At 38.3% G+C, this 24,112-nt stretch overlaps 1 protein-coding gene across 1 annotated transcript in view; it reads right to left on the bottom strand.

Annotated features, from left to right (window-relative positions):
• Positions 1 to 23,521, bottom strand: part of LOC121283504 (golgin subfamily B member 1-like) — an 82,523-nt gene extending 59,002 nt beyond the window's left edge. Inside the window, exons 1-10 of the mRNA XM_041198163.1 lie at positions 23,280 to 23,521; positions 18,994 to 19,060; positions 18,455 to 18,601; positions 16,154 to 16,300; positions 15,016 to 15,138; positions 14,765 to 14,932; positions 9,649 to 9,843; positions 8,268 to 8,390; positions 3,990 to 4,103; positions 1,981 to 2,308 (exon numbers count right to left, since the gene is read on the bottom strand). Of these exons, the coding sequence (XP_041054097.1) occupies positions 1,981 to 2,308; positions 3,990 to 4,103; positions 8,268 to 8,390; positions 9,649 to 9,843; positions 14,765 to 14,932; positions 15,016 to 15,138; positions 16,154 to 16,300; positions 18,455 to 18,601; positions 18,994 to 19,041 (1,393 nt within the window). The 5' untranslated portion in view covers positions 19,042 to 19,060; positions 23,280 to 23,521. The remainder of the gene's footprint in view (positions 1 to 1,980; positions 2,309 to 3,989; positions 4,104 to 8,267; positions 8,391 to 9,648; positions 9,844 to 14,764; positions 14,933 to 15,015; positions 15,139 to 16,153; positions 16,301 to 18,454; positions 18,602 to 18,993; positions 19,061 to 23,279) is intronic.
• Positions 23,522 to 24,112: the final 591 nt, after the last annotated feature.

Consider the following 24,112-nt stretch of genomic DNA (forward strand, 5'->3'; position numbering starts at 1 on the left):
ATTCGACAGGGGGAATAAACCCTGCACTGATGTTTCATAAAGTTGCCAATCAATTGCAGAATCCACAAGATATTTTAAAGAACAATTAGGCTATAAAATAATTGATTATTACTGAAAATTACATACGTGACAATACAAAATAGACAAGCAATAAGTGAAAGTCAAAAATTAAACACCGATAGGAGCAACTGGTGATTTTGTGACAATACTAACTTTACACTCATCCTATTAAATGCATACATGGGAAAATGCAACATCTCTGATTTTATTCTTGTATCTAAACAGAAATTGTACTGAAGAACAATAAGATTTTACAGAACAGAAGGCAGCAATTTGACCCATCATAGCTGGCTCATTGCTAGAATAATCCAAAACCATGGCCAACATACTGTCTTCCTGAGTCAATATCTTCCTCTGCTTCAAATATTTCGCCATTTTACTATAAAAAATGGAACCATCTCTGCCTCAACTTTTTCTTATGGCAAAGCATCTCAAGCTTCAATAACTTTCTACATAAAAAATGTTTCTGAACATCAATCCTTATTTCCTTAGTGAAACTTTTTAATTTAAGATCCTTTGTTATTTAATCTCGAGGAAATGGCTATTTCCACCTTTGTTCTTTTAAAGTCTTTTATTATTTTAAATACGCCTATTAAATATCCTTATAAGCCTTCTCTGCTACAGTGAGCATAGTCCCAGTATAGCCCCCTTTGTCACTTCAGCTCCTCATCCCTTGTATTATTTTCCCCATACTATCATGCAAACCTCAAGTGACATAAAATAAGGCAGCTGTAGAATTATCAAAGCGTCTCAGTTGTGCTGTAGTCTGTAGAGGCATTAAAACTTTTTGGTTAAAGGCAATTAAAAAAAAACATCGTGTACCACTCTCCCTGTTTGGACACCATGAATGACAAGGGCTCCCCAAATTCTTTCATGATGCCACAGTCAGGGAGTTTTACAAAAAAAATCAGCTCCCTGGCAAAAGTCAATTGATACTTCACCAAATTCAGCAAGGAAATTAATCACCTAACCTCCCAGTTAACTAGCGTACATTCACTGTTAGCCATTTCACAGACCACTACAGATGGAAGCAATAATTGTAACAGGGACTAAATTCTGCTGGGACTATTCGTTTCATGGGTCCTTTAAACATTACTATCTACTGATCAAAGATTCTGACCAGGGCACAAGAACATAAGAAACAGGAGCAAGAAGTAGGCCATACAGCCCCATGAGTCTGTTGTGCTATGGCTGAGCTTCAAGCTTAATTGCACTTTCCTACCCAAAGATCATTGATTCCTTAAGAGCCCAAAAATTTATCAATCTCAGCCCTCAATAGCTCAGCATCCATAGCTTTCTATAATGGAAAATTCCAAATATTCACAGCCCTCTCAGCAAAATAAAAATTCTCATTTCAGTCCTAAATAGCCTTCTGATAAAAAGCCTAGAATTTCCATAGCTCTTCCAAGAGAGTACTTTTGAAGAGTATATGATGCAGTGATAAAATGCAGGAAATATGGTAGTTAATTTGCACAAAGTGGGGGTAGGTTAGCTCAGTTGGCTAGACTGAGGTATGGATGAAGTCAATGGCATGGGTTCAATCCCTGAACCAGCTGTGGTAGTTCATGGAAGCCTGTCTCCTTGCCTTGCCCTATGCTTGATGCGAGGTGGTGTCCCTCAAGCTATATAACCACTTGTTTCTTTCTAACAGAGAGAGGTGCCTTTGGTCCTTCGTGGACTATGGCTAATTACTTTATTTTATCTAATTTGCACTAAGCAAGGTCCCATAAACAGCATCGTGCTAGTGAGTAGATAATCTCTCCGTTCGGTAATTAGATAATATAACTGCAATATAGTATAAAACGCATCTACCACTGATCATTTTAAACTACAATCTATTTGGGTAACACGATTAAAAACTGTACAAAGTGAACCAATGCTTGTACATCGAAAAATAATCAACAAATCTTGTGCAATTACCTTCCAATTCTTTAATCTTCTGTTTAGTAACATTATCTACAGTAGCAGTTGTCTCTAGTGCTACAGAAACATCACTGTGGGCTTGTAAATCTTGCAATTGTTTCTGAAGTTTTAATTGACGTTGTTCCTTCTCAGTCAGCTCAGCTTCATGTTTCTCTTCAATAGCATGCAATTGAATGTTGTGCTTCTCTTTCATATTTTTCAAGTCTGCCTCATGTCTTTCCATCAGATCTCTTACTTGGGCTCTCATCACATGCTTTTCAGCATCAAGCTTAGCTTCAAGATTGTCTTTTTCTAACTGAAGAATCTTCAATTTTTCAATCATCTCCTGAAAATTTCAAAATAGCAAAATTATTTTCCTTCAATGAAAACTGCAAACCAGTGATCTTTATAAGCCTTAAATATAAATACAAAAAGACTGTCCTCCTAAGCAGCATTATAAAACGCATGAAATTAATGATACGCTAATACACAAGAGAGGGCAATTAAAGTTGTCAAGAACTAAAAGAATAAATGTGCATCTAAAGTAGTTGATAGGAAAGAGAAGAGCAATATGAAGGATAGGAATTCTGTTACATCTTAAGCATAAGAGGCTATACATTTTTGATATCTAGAAGCGGATGCCACGTGAAATTGCTCCTGATGTGTTACAAAAACATGGTGGCACAGGATACCGGTCTACAATGCAACTTAGTGTTGTTATGATATGGCAGATGGTAATTGCCAGGCTGACCAAATCCCAAAGGGAAATTTGGTCAAGCTATCACAATGATTTTGCAATTTGTATTTATTACGAGAAGGTATGTACATTGAAGTAAGAAGTAAAGAGTCCACTACCACCTTTAGAGACTTTTAAAGGTTAAATTAAAACATTAAAAGAAAACTTAAAAACACAAGACTACAGTTACATGGTTACATTTAGTTTTATAGCAGTTGTCACAAGATTTCTACTTAACTAAATTCCCAACTACACAGCCCTTTCAGACTACAGTCCAAATAGATTCTTATATATAAAAGATCCAGCAATATTACCACATGCACCCACTGTTGCTGTAAGGGACGTATTTCACATTTTCTTTCTCCCTCTCACTCAACAATGGAATCCCAAAGGCTTTTAACAAATCCTTGGTTACTGGAACAGCAAACTTCTTCAGGGTGGCTAGAAACTTTTCCCACAAGTCTATTTCACAAGTGCACCCTTCAAGATATCTGACAGCCAATCCTCATACAACTTTCCATCTTTCTTTAAATACATATTCTCCCTTTTCATCTGTAAATCCCATTGTTCAACCTATTTTTGGAAGACAGGTTTATATTCCCAGAATATAAAAATCTTTCATGTTGTCATTATGGTCAACACTTTCAGGAAAATAAACTTAATAGTTTTGCCTTATTTATCTTGCCAGACATCTTATCATGTCCCTTTGAAAATCAAACAGCCACTCAACTTATCTAAAAATACAAATTCCATTCACAACTTATCTGCTGAAACCTCATCCTGGTTTACCCATTTCCATTTCAAATGCCTGTTTTACATCTAACCCCTTTTGATGATTTAACCCTTGCAGTCTGACTGTCTGCAAATTTAATAAACTAGCCACACTCAAACATACACACACAATACAGCCCCAAACAAGTCTGCTTTAAAGTATCCCACAGTAATGTTAGGGGGAAAAAAAAAACCTTTCCTTTACAATATAATCTGGAATTACAATGTCACCAGGATCCAATTTACATTGGAAATTATTATAACTCATTACATCGGCATTTTCCACGTTAAGGGCTAATAAACGAAAGTGAAAACAGGAAGTGAAGCAGGAAGTGAAACAGGAATGTTGACAGGGAGCTTTGTGCAAACAAGACTTTATAATATAATATTACACAGGTATGATCCACAGATGCTGTCATTTGAAATAATATTACCACAGGCTGAAAGAAAATCCCTCAGCTGGTCAGTCACAGAGATCTTTACTATCAATTCACAAAGCAGCACGCAACTCTTTCCTCACCCGTATCTGCTGATCTCTCCCATCAAGCTCTTTCTGCAGCACATCCACAACTTGTGTCCTTCCCATTAGTACCTCCTCCTTCTCATGAAGTTTTTGTTTGAGGGCTTTCAACAACTGCAGGAATCAATAGAATGAACAATAAGGATTCCCAACAACAAAAACTTGCAATACAAAATAAAAATGTTCATGCCAGTGCCAATATTTGTAATTAAAATACTCCAACCAGTAGGTCCCCACCTGACTTTATTTTTATGATGTTAGAAATTGCTGTTAATTATACTAGGGGATGAAAGCTTTGCATATACATATGTTAGTACATTTATTTTAAATTGTCTCATATCTCCATCAGATTGCATACATGTGAATGTCAATGTCAAATTAATGGATTAAGCATATGTTGACTAGCAGCACTAACAGTAATTTCTAGGATAAAAGGTAATTGATAGTTTACTAATCAAAAATGTGTCAAGTGCCCCAGACAAGTTTCAAAATCCATATGTTTAAATAGCAACTGAAGAATAGCAATATTGGAAATAAAGGATATTCCAGAAAATCTCTAAATCTCCCAGAAACCAACCTCCTGTAAGAGAGGGGTAGCAACCAATTATGTTTGATGGCTCCAGGAGAGGAAATGTGGTCACAAATTGGAAGAAGCAAAATAAGCTGCATAAGAATGCCCAACAGGTTCGATAAGGCTGGCGTAGGCTGATGGAGTGGGGTGTGGTGGGAGGTGGAAGAGGAAGAATGTCTGTCTAGATTTAGCAACTGTTTTTGTTATTCTTAAATCAAGAATAACTAACAAAAATAGCACCACATTTGTTGTAGCTGACATACAAACTTAAAGCCCCTATGGATGGGTTCAATGATTTATTGCAATCCGGGTGAATAAGTGAGTTGAGTTAGTAGTTTGTGCCAAGTATATCCAATATTTTTATGGGCAGACATAAACTGATCAGCAAAAAAGTTTTTTCTTCTTAGAAAAAGAGAGCAAGGTTACATGAATGTTGACTTCTGCCTAACCAGAAGGTTTTGTTGTCTGAAAGGGGTCACTTTAACAAGGGCAGATGCCCAATGAAATTGGCCCTAACATTAGCTGAAACTACATCATTACTTAAACAAATTCCAATAGACTAAATAATTCATAAACCAGAGCAAAATCTAAGCGCAGAATAAATTTCTGCATTCAAGTGTTTAACATGATTCCACAATGTGGAAGAATAAAATGAGCTAGGATGCATGAGCAGCACGATAGCCAAACTATTATTCCACAATTACTACTTTTATCAGCAAAGAAACATGGAGATTTACCTCCCTACTTTTAAAAACAGTGTTGTTCGCCTAAATTAGGTTCACGTCTGTAACAACAGAATTAAGGCTGTTCTGTGTTAATTCAATGGAAATTGATTAGTGACCTTAGAGTCAGAAATAAGGAGAAGCAAAGGCAAGAGAGTATACAGTAAATTAAGTGATTTATTATTATTCCAGTCTGCATAATACAGAATAAAATTAACAGCCAATTGTGTAATAACACCGGAAAAAAAGTTTTTTCAAGTTTTTTCCGCAAATACAGTTTTTAAAATATTTGTCTAAACTAGCTTTTCAGCAGCAAAAATGTGTCACTTCAATTATAGTTAGAACAGAACTCCAAGCAAAAAACAAAAACACTTCTTTGGTAAAGTACAGTCAGTGAGACTGCCAAGGAAGAAGGGAGGGAAAGGGTCTCAGTGAGACAGGCCAGGATGCAGGGGGTCTCGGTGAGGCAGGCTGGGAGGGTTTTCAGTGAGAAGGGGTCACTGAGGAAAGCACAGAGGGGGATCTCAGTGAGGCAGGTTGGAAATGAGGTAGCGACGGGGCCTGAATAAGGCTTGCCAGGAGGGAGGGTCTCTTAGTGAAGGAAGCAGACATAAGATAAAAATAGAGGTACAAAAACAGCGACTTTACACACAACCAGTGAACTGCTTTAGTTTTCAGCTCGCCAAAGTGTAAAATTCATCATTCCCAATTTGTGGCACATTGAATTTGCTAACCCTTGTTTTTTCATGACAGACTTTTTTTTATTAAAATAATGCACTTCTGCTGTCAGCCATACCACAAGAGGGAGAATTTGATGTATTTTTTCACCTTACATCTGATCTGATTTTTAAAAATTCTAAAGAGGTCATATTTATATTATAAATTAAAAAGGGATTTTTGCTTCTTGAAAGTAACAAGTCCTGGCTCAATTTCAATAGAAGCATAAGCCACAAAAATATAGAATAATCAAAAACATCTATAAAATCTAGTATTTGGGAGCCAGTTTTGGTTATTACTTCTTTTGGCACAATTTCATTCTGGACAAAATTTATTATTAGGTTTTTCAAAGGGTAACTACGTTCTAATTTAACCCACTACCCAGTAGTTTTATGATTTAAATATTTCAAGATTCACATCATATATTGCTGCTATTGCTTTCTTCAAGTGATGCATTAGGGAGAAGCAGATAGCTGTTTGGCCTGCCAATAAGCACTACAAAATCCCTTGCACAAGTTACCACTTTGAGCAGACTTTTGAATGACCTACAAACCAGCAAGCATTATGTTTTTTAGCCATGCCCATTCAGACATACCTCATCAGCCACTTCAAGAACTGCAGATGTGACCTTCAGATCTTTCAACTAAGACCATAAGACCATAAGACATAGGAACAGAAATTAGGCCATTCGGCCCATCGAGTCTGCTCTGCCATTCAATCATAGCTGATAAGTTTCTCAACCCCATTCTCCCGCCTTCTCCCTGGTAGTTCTGCACAAGGAGAAATCTCACACTCACTTGTCTGTTGTCACCACCATTATTCTGAAACATGGGGCTGACAGCAGATCATACATGATTAGCTGTTTAAATATGTGAGTCAACAGGCAGGTTGGACTTTTACAGTCAGCGATGAACACTCAATATACCTGCTTCTAGGAAGATTGCCTCAGAGGACAGATAGCAGTCCATAATAAAGGCTGCAGTGGCTCAAGCAGCTGTGCTTTTGGTGACAGCGGAAACAATGTCAGCTTCTATCTGACATCATCCCTGCTGGTGGCAGGACTCAAAACAACAAACATCAGGTACAAGATTAATAGTAATTATGATCTTTCCCTTTAAATGACTGTACTATACTCTTTAAGCTTCAGTTATGCTTTTGCACTCTAAGCACCATTAGATAAAAAGGAATAAATCAAAGCAGAAAAGGGGATTATTAAAAGGTGAAAAATAAGATTGCATCATCCAATATGTGGGGAGAAATTTGCTTCCAGCACAGCAGCCTGCTCCCAGGGAATCAAGACAAGTCTAAGTAGGCTAGGTGAACAAATTTTCCCTCATGCAGGTCCTTGGCACTAAGAGTAAAATCATGCTTATTGTTTTTAGATTACCATCTGCCTTGAGTCATCACAATTGTGAACAAATAAAAAACTCATACTTACATTACATACAAGTTGTACTGTACATTGCAAGAGCCTCACCAGTACAATATTATACATACCATTGAATAATGCACAATGCAGGATTTCTTTGCTAAAATATTAATGACAGCTCAAGGAGCTTGAATTATGGATGACTTATTATAACTGGCTGACACCAGGAACTTATTCTAATGATTTTTCTCCCGTATAATAAGTTTATTAAAGGTCTTGGAAACACCATTAAACTTAGAATTGGACAGGTTTTTCTAGCACGGTCCTCAGTAATTGGTTGTGTAATGCCGTGGTTAGTAGTTAACTTTTGAAAATAAATCATTGTTGGCTAAATATCTAAATAGAAATTCTGCTGAATATCCATCTTTTTGAAATAAAATCTACTGCAACATGTTTCTGCTCCTGTTGACGTTTGGTGATTAACAAACACATCACAGAAACTACAACTCCAGCTCCATATGCATACAGTGAACTGAAAAAATTATATTGCACATGTACAACTCTCATTTTTCAAATCTTACTTCAGAGATTTAAATCTTTCTGTCTTTAAGCTCTGAGCTCTGGGTTAGCTACAATGTAATAAGTCTTAAATGCCCAAGTGATAAAAACATTGACAAATAAACCTGCAAGATAAAAGTTATTTTATAACAAACATTACATGGTTCTGACCAACTTGAAGCTGAAATTTGCTTCAGTGGACTTTTAGCAGCATTCATGGAATCTTTTGCACAAGTTCTGCTTAGTACCTTTAAATGTGAACCTCAAATTTGTCCGATTCCTTTAGTTGCATGCTTAATACAATAACTTAATTTTTTTTTAAATTATAAGAAAAAGTTAACCTGTTCAAAATCGGCACTGGCATCTGATTTTGATGCCACAATAAAGAGCTCCTGCTCATGCTTCTGTGCTTGTTCAGCAAGTTTGTTTTCCTTTGCTTGAATCATTTCCTGAAACACATGAATCTGAAACAAAAATTCCATCATGACTTGGTGAAACTGATCAATGAAATTACTGCTGTCACAGTAAAGGTAAGGTAAATGGCACTTGCCACTATTGACATGTAACTGTCAGAGAATTCTCAAGCCTGGTTGTGAAGGAGACACTGAGACCAAGATGCTTTGATCGAGACTGTTTACTGCTCGTCACAGATCTTCTCCACTCTAACGCCAGAAACCCAGTGCTGGCTGACTCTTCTTTAGATACACATCTGTGTATAATTAACTAATCATTACCCAACATCTGCTCACCTTATTACCTTAAATTACTGGGTATTTAACATCCATCAACAGAATCTATTAGATACTACCAATAACTTCAGGCAAATTTCAGATCTGCAGTTAATTACAACACTCTAAAAGTTGTGAGTTGTACAGCTCTGTGGCTAGCTATGCAAAACAGCATCTTACTGTTTGCCTCACCGCTGACATGAAGAGAACATCGTGAAGTTCTTGGTATTTGGATGGTTCCGGAACAAACTAAATCTGCTGCAGATATTTGAGGCTAGTCATTATAAGTACTCTTTCTAATGACATGGTAAGCGTTAGTGACTCCAAATCAAGCATTTTAAAGGTAGTGTCACACTCATTCAGATTGTCAGTTGTTTTAGAAGATTTTAAAAATGTCAAATTTTAAATCGCTCATTTTTTTTCTGACTTTTCATCCCTGCCTCTTTTTTCCCTCACTTAAGTCAATGCTTCTTTCACTCTTTTTATTTCTCCTTCTGGACCTGACTTGAAGTTGATTCACGCCCTTTAATTCCCCCATTCTTCCCAGTTCTCCCACTGATTATTTCAGAATCTTTATATCTCGTTGGTTATGGAGATATCTTGTTGGTTTTTCTGTTTACTAATGTCCAAGGTGCCTAACTGCTGGACACCTTTCCTTTAAAGAAAGCATTAAAAACCAAATGTTAACAGCTAAAGAAACCTTTTGACCACTTGCCACTCAGCCATTTTATTGAAAATAAACTTTACCAATAATGTGCCTTTACTCACACTTAAAAATAACCAGACCATGGACCAATCAAACCTTGAAATATTCACTCTACTACAGTATATAAAATTCTTATGCACAATGTTAAACTTAAGCATAAAGAACATTGGGAACTACTTATTTTAAACTGCAAACAACAAAGGAAACCCATCTACGGCCTACGTGCTTTCATTAAGGTGGATCACTTCACACAGTATACTATCCCAATTTCATTGTACCAGTACTCACATTTTTCATGTACATTGCCTCCTTCTCTTGATACTGTGTTTTCTCTTTGTTGAGCTGATCCTTCAGATTTTCTGCTTGTTCCTGGAGAAGGCTGAATCTTTCTTCACTCTCTTCAACCTTTCTAGTCAGACTGTGAACCATTGACTGCAAATCACTGATTGAAATTTCCTTTTCTGCAACCTGCTCCTGCACTGTCTATTCAAAAGAATTAAGACAGGTAGTAAGAGTTTTTTTTAAACAGTAGTGTTCACATGGATCAAATCTGATTGCACCTACAATTTCTACTGCAAATGTCGTGCATAGGAGATTCAATCTGCAAACAGAAATATCCTCACACTGAGATGGAAGTAAAGGTAAGTGTGAAAGTAAGCACTTGTTTAAATAGACTTAAGTTATAAATGATTACATACATTGAAATGGGCAGACTATGAAAGTTAAAGATTTTTTGAGTTTATAAGATAGAGAACTATACACTTCACAAGCTCACCAAAAATTACAAGATGATCATGCATTAAACATATTGCATCAAAGCTACTACAAATACTACCTTTGCTTCCCTTTTACGCCAGATACTCTGCATGCCCATTGCAAAGATACACTTCCCCAGATAAACTACAGTCCTAACAAGGAAAGAGGCACTCAAAGACCATATGTCTCTACCACACTGTGTTAATTCAATGTTACTTTAATTACACAGCTCTTCCTTGAGGCTTTTCCTTGCTTGGTTAATGCTCTGAAACTATAAGGCTGAATAAAGAAATATTTTTATTAAGAACTTCAATCTAACTGAGGAAGCTTCAGGCCGATCCACATCCAATAACCTGCCCTGAAAACCTCTGCTCACATTTTGATAGCTGTGACAAATTCCACCATAGCAACTGAGACAATCCACAACATTCTAAAACGATCAACATTCTAAAACAAAACAACCCACAACATTCTTTAAAAAAAAGTTAATTCACCCTACCTCCCAATGTTAACAGATCCTTTTAAAAAAAATTCCAGCATTCAGATCTGCATCTTTGCCAAAAGCTAATCAGATCTTCCTTGGACCAAACCCTATCTGTGCATTAAATTTTGTTGAAATCCATCCATTAGTTTTTAAGATATATTGCTAGCAGACAAACAGACTTACAAACGGGGTGAAAATACTATCGCCCATCTTCAATAGCAGAGAGAACGAACCAAAGCATCACCTTATGCATAAAATATTTGTGGGACAGCAAGTCAGACAAGGAACCTTTTGCCAAAAGGTACATATTGGATCCGAGATGGACTACCACCATAATCCCCAGATCACATCAATGGACTAATAACAAAGACAGTATATCTCAGGTTACTTTCTACGAATGATATTTATTAAGCAAAATGAAACAGAAACCAAAGCAAACACAGCAGGTTCAACTGAAAGAATATTCTTCAACTCACTGTTCCAAAATAGTAGAAGTCCCAAAGACTTAACAGTTCACACAACTTGGGATATATATCTGATGAAATAAGCTTTATGAAAGACCAAACTCCCGTGGAAACCTTTGTGCTATTTCTAAAATTTTAAAAACTGGACAAAGACCTTTAAAATTGGCTGAATCTATATCTGTCCATGACCCCCCCAACAGAAGAAGCAACCTGGTAGTATTGGGGAAATTCGCACATCGTCATCTCTGGAGAACTACTAACAACCCGCTGTGTGCTGCATAGGCTAAATTCAAAGACAGCTTTACAAAGGCCATCTGCATTTCATAACCCAGCCCAACAGGACTCTGCTCATCTGCTGAGACAAAGGGCCCCACAACCGTCCTTTCAATTCTTAATTGTCGAAATAGTTAACAATCTCGTGATCCAGATGAGGAATACACATACTTTGTCAAAAACAGTGTGGAGAGGGAGGGAGGTGTCATGTGATATGGACCTCTGGCTTGTAGATCCAGTAATCTTGTCTTGCTGCACTGAAAAGCTATCTGCAGTTTAGCATCTAGCTCACAGCCTCATAGGAAAGGAGCTCTTCCCATGTTGAACACCTGGCGCATCCATACTGCTTCTGCTGGAAACTCTGTACCATTGCCTACAAGACCTATTCATCTCTGCATGCCTATCTCATTGTGTGAACTCAATGCCACCAGAAAAGTGAATTATACAGCATCAGATTTCAACCCGCCAACCTACGTGAAGGAATGCCTCAGTGGACTTTGATTCTGGACTCTGGAACCCACATAAAACAATTTTTTTTTTAAGTGGTCTCTGCACTGTAAATCTTTCTTTTCTCTATTCCCTCTCTTTACTGTCTGAGTGTGGAGGCAACGTTGCAATCCTCCTTCTGCATTCTGAGTGTGTGCAAATAAACTAACCCTTTGAGTTTTTTTTTATTCATTCATGGGATATGGGCATCACTGGCTAAGCCAGCATTTATTGCCCATCCCTAATTGCCCTTGAGAAGGTGGTGGTGAGCTGTCTTCTTGAACCACTGCAGTCCATGTGGTGCAGGTACACCCACAGTGATGTTAGGGAGGGAGTTCCAGGATTTTGATCCGGCGACAGTGAAGGAATGGTATCGCCATTCAAGCAGTTCAAGGAGGCAGCTCACCACTGCCTTCTCAACAGCAATTAGGGATCAACCTCCTTATCACTCTAATCAATATTGGCCCTCAGTAATACCATGGTAAATTTAACACCTAATGATTCACCAGTCTCTGATAATGCAAGCAGAACTGTCAGCATTCATAATCATTACTTTACTGAAACTAGCAGCAACTCCGGGAATCTGCAAACATGCAGAATAACAGGATAATTCATAAGTTGTTGCCATAGATTCTACTCTTCTCTAGAATATGTGCTGTTGAGGTCCTCTCAACTAGGATCACAGGAAACCTATGAACTGGTGAGAATGTCCACTCTTCTGCTATTAGTCTTGCTGCAAAAGCCATTTGAGAAGTCACAACTTGTTGAAGGACATATAATTGGGTTTTTACAGTGTACTAACTTCATCATTACTATGAAACACGCTCCTCACTACCCTCGAAAAGCTAATTTTATATTTGAGGAGAGTGAAATTTCTCCAGAGATAAAAAAAAATTCCACATACTTTTAAAATAATTTAAAGTTTATCTTTTATCTTCCATCTTAATCCAATCATTATAATTTATTTTACTCTGAAATTTTAAATGAAAAGTAAAGGGATTCAGTGCTTTTACCTTCATGGATTGCCGTCCGTGAGAATATTTCAACGTGATTGGCTGCTTGCTTAGCTTGCAGCCTTCATTGCTATTGCACATCTGGAGATCCATTTAACTTGGTACCAGACTTAAATTGCTATCAGGAAGAGGGAAATTCATGCCACAGAGATCACTACATCTTTGTAGGCAATTTTATTTGATGTCAGCAGTGAGCACCATTGCCTTATGACCTGATGACTTATGTGTCACTGTCCAAAGCACTGATTTTAACACCGTGGAGAAAATACTTTCTGAGGCCTTGGAGGGACTAACATCCTACCTTGAAAAAAACCACCCTCACGCAAAGCCATCAAAGGTGCAAGTTTGTGCATTCCACCTCAGAAACCGTGAAGCCAAATGCCAGCTTAAAGTAACCTGGTGTGGAGCAACACTGACGCATTGCAAGCACCCTCTCTACTTAGGAGTCACCCTTGACAGATGCCTCACCTTCAAGAACCACATCAAAAAGACAAAGGCAAAAGTGAGCGCACGAACCAACATCCTGAATAAGCTCACTAACACAAAATGGGGAGCAAACTCGAAAACATTGCAAACCAGTGTGCTTGCTCTTTGCTATTCCACTGCCGAATACGCCTCTCCTGCATGGGAAAGATCTACTCATGCTAAGAAGGATGGATGCCGTTCTGAATGCAAGCTGCCAACTTATCACAGGTTGTTTAAAACCAACAAACACCAATAGCCTATATATCCCGGCAGGTATTGCTCTCCCTGATATAAGAAGAACGGTAGCCAGCAAGAAGGCGACTCCATCAAACATCAGATGAGAGGCACCCTCTACAATGGCCATACACCTACACTCAGCCGCCTAAAGTCAAAGAAGAGCTTCATGAACAGTGTTGTTCCATTACAATCAACCCCATCTGAAGCCCACATCGCCTTGTGGAAAGACTGGCTCGCCAGTCTCGAACAACCCCCAGCAACGGAAATTCTACCGGATGAAAGCCTTCCCCCAGGAGCTAATTGCACCTGGGCAACCTGGAAGTGCCTTAACAGATTTAGGACTGGTGTAGGTCGTTCAAAGGTGTCACTAAGCAAATGGGGATATAAAACCTGCCCAACAACTTGTGAATGTGGAACCGAGCAACAGACTATGGAACATCTCCTGCAATGTCTATCGCTAGAGGAATCCTGCACTGTTGCAGATCTTGCCAAATTCAACAACAAGGTGCAAAAATGTGTCCAGTTCTGGCTGTGCCATGTATAGACTGTCCGTGGACACAATAAGAAGACCATTGCTTTGCCGCAAGACACAAACCGGTCACGACCAGCAATCAGTAATAAAAGCAGAGCCCTTCCTTTCAGCTGCAATAGTACATTAACAGTCTTTAAACCTTTAATAATTTCTATGCCTTCATCAAAGAATGCAACACATTTCATTTCATCAGCAAATCAGTATACCATACTTCAATAACTCTTCTCTACAAAACTCAATCTTAAAGATCTATAGATATTTAATATATTTCTTAAAACCTCTTAACCTGCCCTAATATCTCCTCATGTGACTCAGTCTAGTTTAGTCTGATTAAAAACTCCTGTGAAGCACCCTGGAACATTCTACTCTAAGTGAAAATTGTTCTTGTGAACTAAACTCATAGAATAATTTAAACATGAGGATAGGCAATTGGTAATGAAGACAGTTAACTTAAAACACGACATTATCTGTCTTCAAATGGAGGAGAATTGAACCATCTCTCAAATCTGTACATTAAAAGAGCAAAATTCTAAATATGGCACAGCCCATTTTGTCCATGTTAATAGCATAATAGCAGCATACACTGGATATATCAAAGTAGAATTATGAATGGTGAAACAAAATTTCCTCTAACAAAACCTAATGTGCATGAGTGTAAATGTAAATGCTACAATGAATTTTTCTTTAGGCTTACCTTAATTTCTTCACTAGGTAGAATTACTTGTTGAGGTGCATGATCTGAAGCAGCAGTTAACTGGAGTTCAATAATATAGGCCTCTTTTTCAGCCAGTTTCTTATCCTTCTCAGCAAGCATCATGTCCATATCGGAGCCACGCTGCAGCTGGACTTGCAGCTCTGTAAGCTACAAATTATTTAAAATTAAGTAATGTCATAAGTTGTAATTCACACATCCCAACTAAGCAGATATGTTTTTAAAAGTCTTACCGTCTTCTTCAATTCTGAATCTTTTTTGGCAACTTGTGTTTCCAACTCTTCAACCTTTTTCCTCAACATCAAAATTTTACCTCGATTTGCAGCTGCATGTTCCTGATCGCCATCACAGGACTGCTAAATTTAATTCATACATGCAAGTTCAGAAAGCTTGGTCTCACTAAATATCCACATTTTATTCTTAGTTTACCGTAGGCTTTTGTTAAATACTTAAATACACAGTGCTCATTTCATCTTTTCCCACACATCAAAAATGACAATATAGAAGGGGGTCATTCAGCCGACTGCATCTGTGCCAGTTCTTTAAATGAGTTATCCAATTACTCTCACTCCCCTCCTCTATCCCCAAAGTCCTGCATTTTATTTATTTTTTCCTAAGTATATGCCCAATTCCTTCTGAAAGTTAGTATTGAATATGCTTCCACCAACCATTCAGGCAGTGCATTCCACATCATAACAACTCACCACATTAAATAAATTTCTCGTATCTCCTCCAGTTCTTTTGTCAATCATTTTAATCTATGACTTCCGGTTACTGACCTTTCCGTTGCTGGAAACAGTTTCTCCATCACATATTACTGTTTTCACACACAAATTAAAATGCAGAGGCGGCTCTTTCAAAACCGTGACAATAGTGTAGGTGTACAATTCCGAGAAATCAGGTAATCTTACAGCACAGCAAGTGGCAATTCAGCTCACCGTGCTTGTGCCAGCTCTTTGAGTCCTACTCCCCTGCTCTTTCCCCATAGCCATGCAAACTTTTCCATTTCAAGTATATATCCAATCTCCTTCCAAAAGTTACTATTACCCTTTCAGGTAGTGCATCCAGAATCTAACAATAAACAGTAGATATTCTCTGCATCTCACCTCTGGTTTCTTTGCTGTGCCATGCCTTTGAATATACGTCAATTATTTCAGCCACGCAGACAAAACGTCAACACACCACTAAAACAAATATGTGAACTTTAACTCAGTCAAGACTTTGAGAAAATAAAATATCTGTCCCCCACTTTAAAGCAATGACATTCAACATAGAATTCTGCTTTGCGTGTTTCCTACAATGTATTTCATTAATAGGTTGTCGTCTTAGTATAAGTCATCAGGTATCGATAATGTCAATTACGTGTCATACCTTGTGCTTCCCAGTTGTCTGCTCCTTAGTACCAGAAGCACCGAGTTGCTTCTTCATATCTTCCAGCTGAGCAGAAAGTGATGTGACCTTTGCTTTTGTCTGCAGCTTCATTTTGGAAATTTTTGCTTCAAAGGCTTCTTTGTCTTCCTGCAGTAAAATAAATCAAGTATTTGCTTGTGTGTTCACAATGTTTCTACTTTGTTTCAAAGTTGATTGTTATGGACAATAACTTTAATGAATGTTTTATCAGGACTCTGATAGAAATTTAACAGGCAAGAGTATTAAAGGTTCCGGAACCAAGGCAGGTAGAGTGCATGATCTAACTAAATAGTGGAAAAGGCTCAAAGAGTTAAATGGCCTACTCTTGTTCATATGTTATTCTAACTTGTTGCTATTACATTAGCCATGTTAACAAATGTGAGAATGGATTTTTTTAAAATATATTTTTGGGGAATATTGTGTTATTCTGAGAAGAAGGCTATGTGTCTACGTGTGTGTATAAATGATTTGATTAAACCGGGGAAAAGTCAATAGAGACAGGTTGTCTGGGAGGTTTAAGACATGAAAGGATAGAGGTGTTAGGTGTGCATTTGTGATGAGATATTATGGTGTGTTTGAGATACAAGTAAATAGGCTGGATCTAACATTTGTATTTTTAGATAAGTTGACGGTTCATATGAATAACAAAGGGTAGTCAGAGGTGACAAGAAACATTTTTGTATCTTACAGGAGTCCCATGGGTAAACAGAAAAGGGTATATTATATTTTATTGACCCAAAAGCAGAGACAAAATAGAAACATGAAAGATTTTATATTTGAAAGGATTTGAGTTTCAAAGAGATGTGAGAGCAATGGAACCTGAGATGAAAGGGGGTGAAAAGGTATTTTAGAGTTACTGTGGAGAGTTTAGGGTTGGCTGTTTGCTGTGTGAGGAAGATCTCCTGGCAACAGCTCCAGGCTAGGAGAAGATGCAGTTTGAATCAGCCATCCAGTCAAGCAGAAAAGTCTTGGGCTGCAAAAAGCAGTCTTGTTCTGAATTCTTGGATTTCCACAGCAGAGTGGAAGAGAGTTTAAGAGGTCATGTGGTATGCCTTTATTAAAGCTGCAGCAGTTTGCTTTGGGTAACGTTATTGGATTTTTATAGTTAAACATCTATAAGGGAGTGTTGCCTGGAAAGTGTTTACTTGTGGTTCTGACCAATTAAGGAGTCTTTTTGGGCAATGTTTTGTAAGACTAATTTTAACTGCTTAACTATAATCTTGTGTGTTTAAGTTTTGTTTTCTTCTTGTTAATAAAACTTTTATTTTTAATTTTTAAAATCCCAAAAGTGTCACTGGGCTTCTTGCTGCTGAAATCAGTAAGTTTTCTTCTCATTTGCATGATACGAAGAAAGGGTATGGCCCGTAAACCAAGTTTCACTCGGATTTGGTTTGTTCAGCAATTAACATCTGCTGTGGTCATAACACAAGGAAAATGCAGCCTTGAGAATAAGGAGGCACTGACACTACAAGTACAGCATAGCTTGCAGCCCATATCTAGAGTCAGGGCCTGAAATGACACAGCGATAAAGCAGCCTCTTTAGGTGCGGACGTTGAGTAAGTGCTTACCTGTGGATGTAAAGAAGAAAGACTAAAATTTATTTGGTGCCTTTAATGACCTCAAGGCATTCCAAAGCATTTTACAGCCAATAAAGTACTTATTGAAGTGCAGTCACAGTTGTAATGTAGGAAATGCAGCAGTCAAAATTATGATTGGCTTTGCCAATGACATAATGACCAGATAAACTAAATTAGCAATGTTGGTTGAGGGGTAAATATTGACCCAATACACAGGAGCTAACTCCCCTGCACTTCTTTGAAAATGTGCCATGGGATCATATACATCCACCTGAGAGAGCAGACAGAGCCTTGGTTTAACATCTCATCTGAAAGACGGCACTTCCAAAGATGCAGCACTTTCTCCATACTGCACTGGAATGTCGGCCTAGATTTTGTGCTTAACCAATGACCTTCTGGCTCAGAGGCAAGTTTGGCAGTTCCAATCAACCATGTGCATGTTTATCAGACTAACAACTGAATGAGAAGCATGGTTGATTATTTTTATCCCTGAACAGGCTCCTAGCCAAATGAATAAATGTGTATGGCAGCTGCCTTGTATCTTCTATTTTCATCTCTAAACTTAAAGGTTTTGATTAAAATTCAACTAATACAAGTTTATACATAAAGTATAGTGCTTGCAACAACTCACTTAAAAAGGGAGAGGCAAAAAATACATGCACTTGGATTCTTTAAATTATATTACCTTAAGCAGCTGATCTTTCACATGAAGCTGGTTATCTTTCTCCCGAATTAGTTCCTTCAGCTGCAATACCAGTTGTTCATTCTGGGCCAGCTGCTCAGTTAAATCTGCCACAGAATGATCGCCAACGCTCTTCTGGGTACTTGCTGCCTACAGAATAATTTGTATGCATTAGATGCCATTAATAACTACACAGTAAGAAGCAGCATATAAATTCTGCACTGGAGATCATAATCTTTTCAATATAACTGAGTTTATAAAAATGTGTTCAATTTAGCAAGATTCTGTACCAGCAATTTAATTCAAGGAGGGTTGAAAGGTACCAGAGAATGGAAAGAAAATAATAGACGCATGTCAAATTAAATGCATCAGAAAGCACCCTTGTGTGCATATTTTTAAAAGTGCAATCAAAAACACGTGACAAAAAGCAGTCCACAAATCATTTTTGTAGCAAACAAAATAGCAACATATATCTTAAATCAACTTTATTTCAAGCTACATATAGCTGCAGGAAATGGCATGATTGTTTAAGATACATTTACCCCTGCTGGTGCTGGGGGCGGATCGTCTGCAGAGTACCACTTCCACATGGCTCCTTCTTATATGTGGCTGCAAATCAACCAAAGCAATAATTAGGTCCTTCCAAAGCACAGCGTCTTTAAATATAATGTGAATGGTCAACTAGTGACTATAATCATAGGGAACAGTGGCTTAAGTTTGTGTTTGAAGTGGCTCTGAATTTGAGTGGAAGTTTTGAATAAAGGATAGGAAGTGTTATAATATGTACAAGTTGTTGGTGTAAGATGTAATAAATATTTCTGCTAAAGTGAATCTATACACCTGTAGAGGTCATAAAATTTACATGTTTCAAATTCTGTTTAATTAAGATGCAGTTTAACTTTGAAGTTTAAAAAACAGTATAGATTCACCACAACAACCCTACTTTTAATGAATCCCCAGATTTAACACTCCAGATGGAAAGACATCATTTATTTTACAACAGAAAAAAGCTCTACTTTGGGGAACACTTGAAATAAGATCTACCCAGATCGATCCAGATACAGCAATGGAATTAAAGCTGAGGCTAAGTGAAGGTAACCGATTGTAGCATGAATCCTACATAGCTTGTGCAATCACTTTCTGATAGGGTGGCTTATCCATATGCAGGCAAATGGCAACAAGATGTGAGGAAGCAAACACTACAACAAAACTGACACAGTGAAGAAATGTGCATGAAGATGGCGAGGAGATCACCATTTTCTCTGAAGACAAAACTTCAAATCATCAATGATTTGCACCATAATGGAAAATTGAAAGTCACCGCCTGCTGCTGAATCAGAGAGCAGGGTGAGGAAACGTGGTGCAAAGCACAGAACCAGTTATCCCTTCACTGGATGAGTTTAGAAAAGCAGTGATCATTGTGTGAAACTTCTGACAGACATTACCCAGAACCGAGGATCATTTTGAACTGATTAACAAAATGGAAACAGCAAGAAATGAGGAAGGCAGAAGTAATGTAGAGAAATTTGCATTCAGTTTTTTTCTAAAACAGAATAAAACAATGTTCATTCAAATTTGTTATTTCTTTTGTTTTTCTGATGCAAGCACAAGACTTGCCAAGCCATTGTGAACACCTTTTATAAAGTAAACTCTCCTATTGGTCCTGAGATTTATTACAATAAAGCTCAACTATCTGTTTTGAGGCTGGAGATTAGAAGTGCAGCTTAGAAGCATTTTTGGATCATTTTGCATCTGTGGTAAATGTTTCATGGATCTTTTACTTATGTGACAGCAAACCACCAGCAACACTATTCATACAAGTCAGAGGATGGCCCACTTATATAATGAGAAGGTATGTGTTTGTCCCTTTAAAGTTGTAAAGTTTTATTGGCGTCAAGTCATAAATTAATTTACAGGCTAGATAAATAAACATGTGAGGGAAAAAGGAATAGAAGGATATGTTGAAGGGGTCAGAACAGGGGCGGGAGGGGACTTGTGTGGAATTTAAACACTGGTGTGGAGTTCCTGTTCCAAATGGCTTGTTTCTGTTGTAAATAATTTGTAATGATTGCTGTTAATAGTGGATTCATGCAGACACCCAATTAAAAGCTAGCTGCAAAGCAACAAACTGGGACAGTTCATACAAAGTCTTGCATCTATCACATGTCTGACACTCTCCATATTTTGTACAAATGTCAACAAATACTCAAAAATGCTGCATTCTTCTCACCTGCAGCCAGAAATTATAAGCATCTGTATACTCAACTTCACAAGCATCTTTAGTTACCTGCATCTGCCAGTTTGGACTACCTCCCCTCAAAGGAGTACTTGAGCTACAGCCTGGAAGAAATGGTCCCAGTGAAAAGCACTGCTCTATCGTAGCGGTTGAACATTGCAACTATACTCCACAGCCATGATTTCTAATGAAGAATCCCACAGCTGATCTGCTGGTTTAAAATAAAACTGTTGCTAAGCCTGGTTGTAGCTCAATCAGTATGAATAAAGTTCATCAGACTGCAGTAGGAAGGATTGGAACACACACTAGTGTGTTGACATCCGCATGACATCCAACTGTAAGTACAGCTTTACTGCACGCACTAACAACTGCTACTTTATTCTATAAATAAATTATTATTATAGCGTTATTGTTATTTATAGATTCCCTATGCTTATAAACACATTATGTATGTTCCAATGAATTGAAAAAAAAAGCACCAATAGAAAGAACTTGCACTCTTTACTGCCTTTCAAGACCTCAGGCCATCCCAAAGTACTTGAAGGCCCTTAAAATATTCTTGAAGTCTAGTCAGAGTTGGAATGTAGGGAATGATTACAGTCCAGTCAAAGTTGGAATGTAGGGAAAGGTGACAGTCAATTTGTGTACAGTAATGTTCCATAGTGCAATGCAATAAATAACTGGATAACCTATTTAGGTGGAGTTGGTTAAATGCAGGCCAGGAAAAACCTGTTCCTCTTCTTTGAAAAATACCACAGGATGGAGCCTCAGTTTAACATCTCATCCAAATGATGGCAACCTCGATAGTTTCCTCACTACTGCACTGAATGGTCAATCTAGAGTGTGTCATAAACCCATGAGTTCTAGGCAAGATTCTACCCTGAGCCAAAACTGACACCGAAATGACTACAAAATGCATCACTGGCTCTGCACTAAAAACTTAAAAATTACTTCAAATTGAGAGCTGAGGAAATGGATTTATTTTAGATATTGGAAGCTACTTGTAAAATATATTCCACTTAGTGTGAATTTTATGCCACCATGAAACATTTCCCATAGCTTCTCACTCATGGCAGTTTCAAGCATGTACAAGGGTTTGCTTCTATCTTATTCCTGATGTAGATGTTGAACAACAAATGTAATTTTACATTAAGGTTGTTATGCCAGATAATTACTTCAGGAGTAGCGGAGGGTATCACTATGATGCTTCCTTCATATTTGTGAATCAAACATTGAGTCGTTACATACTCCAGGCCTGCTCTGCATGAGCACAATCACACATGAGAGAGCTTTTAATTTTCAAGTATCTGCATCTGCCATGGTTTTCGCAGATGGGGTTTCAAGTTGCCCATGAGCTTCACGGAAGATTGATGCCAGGAGGTCTTCCACGTCAGGACTTTTGCGAGGTGTTTGTGGCATCTTGTGAACTTCATTCAGCTTTTCAAGCTTCATTAAGGTTGAATTCACTTGCTCAAAGGATAAGCGCTGAGGTTCAAAAGGGGTTGTGCAACTTCAAATGGTGTTGAGGGACATTGTTGAGGTCCTGGTGGATGGGGAGTCTTAATATCTTTGATTTGCTGGCTTCCCAGAGGGTTGTGGCATTGAGGGTAACAACACGGGCAGCCAGGTTGTTGGGGCCGACTTGAGGGTTCCAGTTATACATCTGTACTGTTCAGGTGAATATCAACAATTCAAATACTGCTCCATACTGGTACTCGTAACAGAGTGCAGTGATGTCCAAAGCACTGATGCTGATGTTCCCCAGCCAGTTTCTGGACCAAGTTTAACAAGAGTGAACATAATTTACAAAAGGCGTCACAGTAACATTATTAGCTATAAAATGAAGTGGGTAGGAAAGAAATATTCTTATATTTCTTTTAGGATAGTGGTTTGCTGAAAATTTTCCAGGAAAACTGCTTTCATCCCAAAAATGACATTAAGAATATGTAAAATGAGATAGTATCTCACAACACTAAATCCAAACATATTAGTCACACAGAAAGATCTTACTCAAGCCAGTTTTTCACTTGGCTGCAAAATTCCTCTCTTAAAAAGCAATTTAAACAAAAAAAAATCTCAGATTTAAAATTAGCTGACCATGTCAACTGCCATTTGTGAAAAAGAGTTCCAAACTTCAATCAGCCTTTATGTAGTCTCTCCGCATAATTAACGCCTGCATTCCAGGTCTGGTGGCAGGAGGCCAGGTCTCCCTGAAATCAGCAGGTCAGGAAAACCCAACAAAGTTGGCGGCGGGGGGTGGGGGAGCGTCATCTACATTTAATAGTGTGATCTTGCCAGAAACATTAAAACAATATTTGCACTTGGTATGATCACTGGAGCATCCAAAATATAAACAAAAGGCGGCAGCTTACTAGGAATGCATTAATAAAGTGTCCCTAAAACAATATTTGCACTTGGTATGATCACTGGAGCATCCAAAATATAAACAAAAGGTGGCAGCTTACTAGGAATGCATTAATAAAGTGTTCCCAGCACTAAATGAAAGAAATTAGCACAGGATATTGTTCCCCGACAGGTTGTCCCATTGCCACTGACTGGTGGATGCCTGCGCCTGCGCAAATCAGCCCTTACCTGTGCGGGGCCCGACAGCTGTAGGCGGACCAACGAAGCCCGATTCTCACAACCTGCGGCTCGAAGGGGGAGGAGGATAGGTTATAGCGCCATGATGGTATTATATGAGTTGTTATAAACTCCTGGGGAGGCAGAAGTGGATCATATGGGGCAGCTGAACCTCCCGTGGCGCCTTCTTTTTCGCCGCCACAACACCGAACAACATCCGAACCGCAGCCAAGCTTCGTCGCAGCCCGTGTCGTCGTGACGTACGCACGTACAACGTTGTCCCTCAAGCGTGGGCACGCACAAGAACGTAGCGTGTGTCAGGCCCATTGTGGTAAGTAGGCAGAGTAGGCATCTTTTGATGATCTGCTTCTATCACTGCTTGTTTGTCCCTACAACCACACCCCCACTCCACCTCTCTCTCTCTCTATCTCTCCACCCCCCACACACACACACCTTAAACCAGTTTATATTTCAAATCTTTCTTGGATTCGAACTCAAGTTCTGTCGAAGGGTCATGAGGACTCGAAACGTCAACTCTTTTCTTCTCCGCCGATGCTGCCAGACCTGCTGAGTTTTTCCAGGCAGAGGGAGATGGGCGAAGCCTGGTTAACAACCAGCTAGTGGTACTAGTGATCTGAGAGTGACACACATACCAAACCCATTGAACATTAAAAGCTGCTTTTTTTTTAACCAGTAAGATGCTTATTGCATTGTCAAGTCCCTCACCTTGGTTCAGGATTTGCACTTTACAGCCTTCTGGATTCAAGATTGAGTTCAACAATTTTAGATTGTAACCTCTGCACCCCTTTTGTTTTGTGTTTCTTTGTTGGTTAGTTTTATTTTTC

Source organism: Carcharodon carcharias, chromosome 10 (genome assembly GCF_017639515.1).
Source record: "Carcharodon carcharias isolate sCarCar2 chromosome 10, sCarCar2.pri, whole genome shotgun sequence".
NCBI classification, from domain to species: Eukaryota; Metazoa; Chordata; class Chondrichthyes; order Lamniformes; family Lamnidae; genus Carcharodon; species Carcharodon carcharias.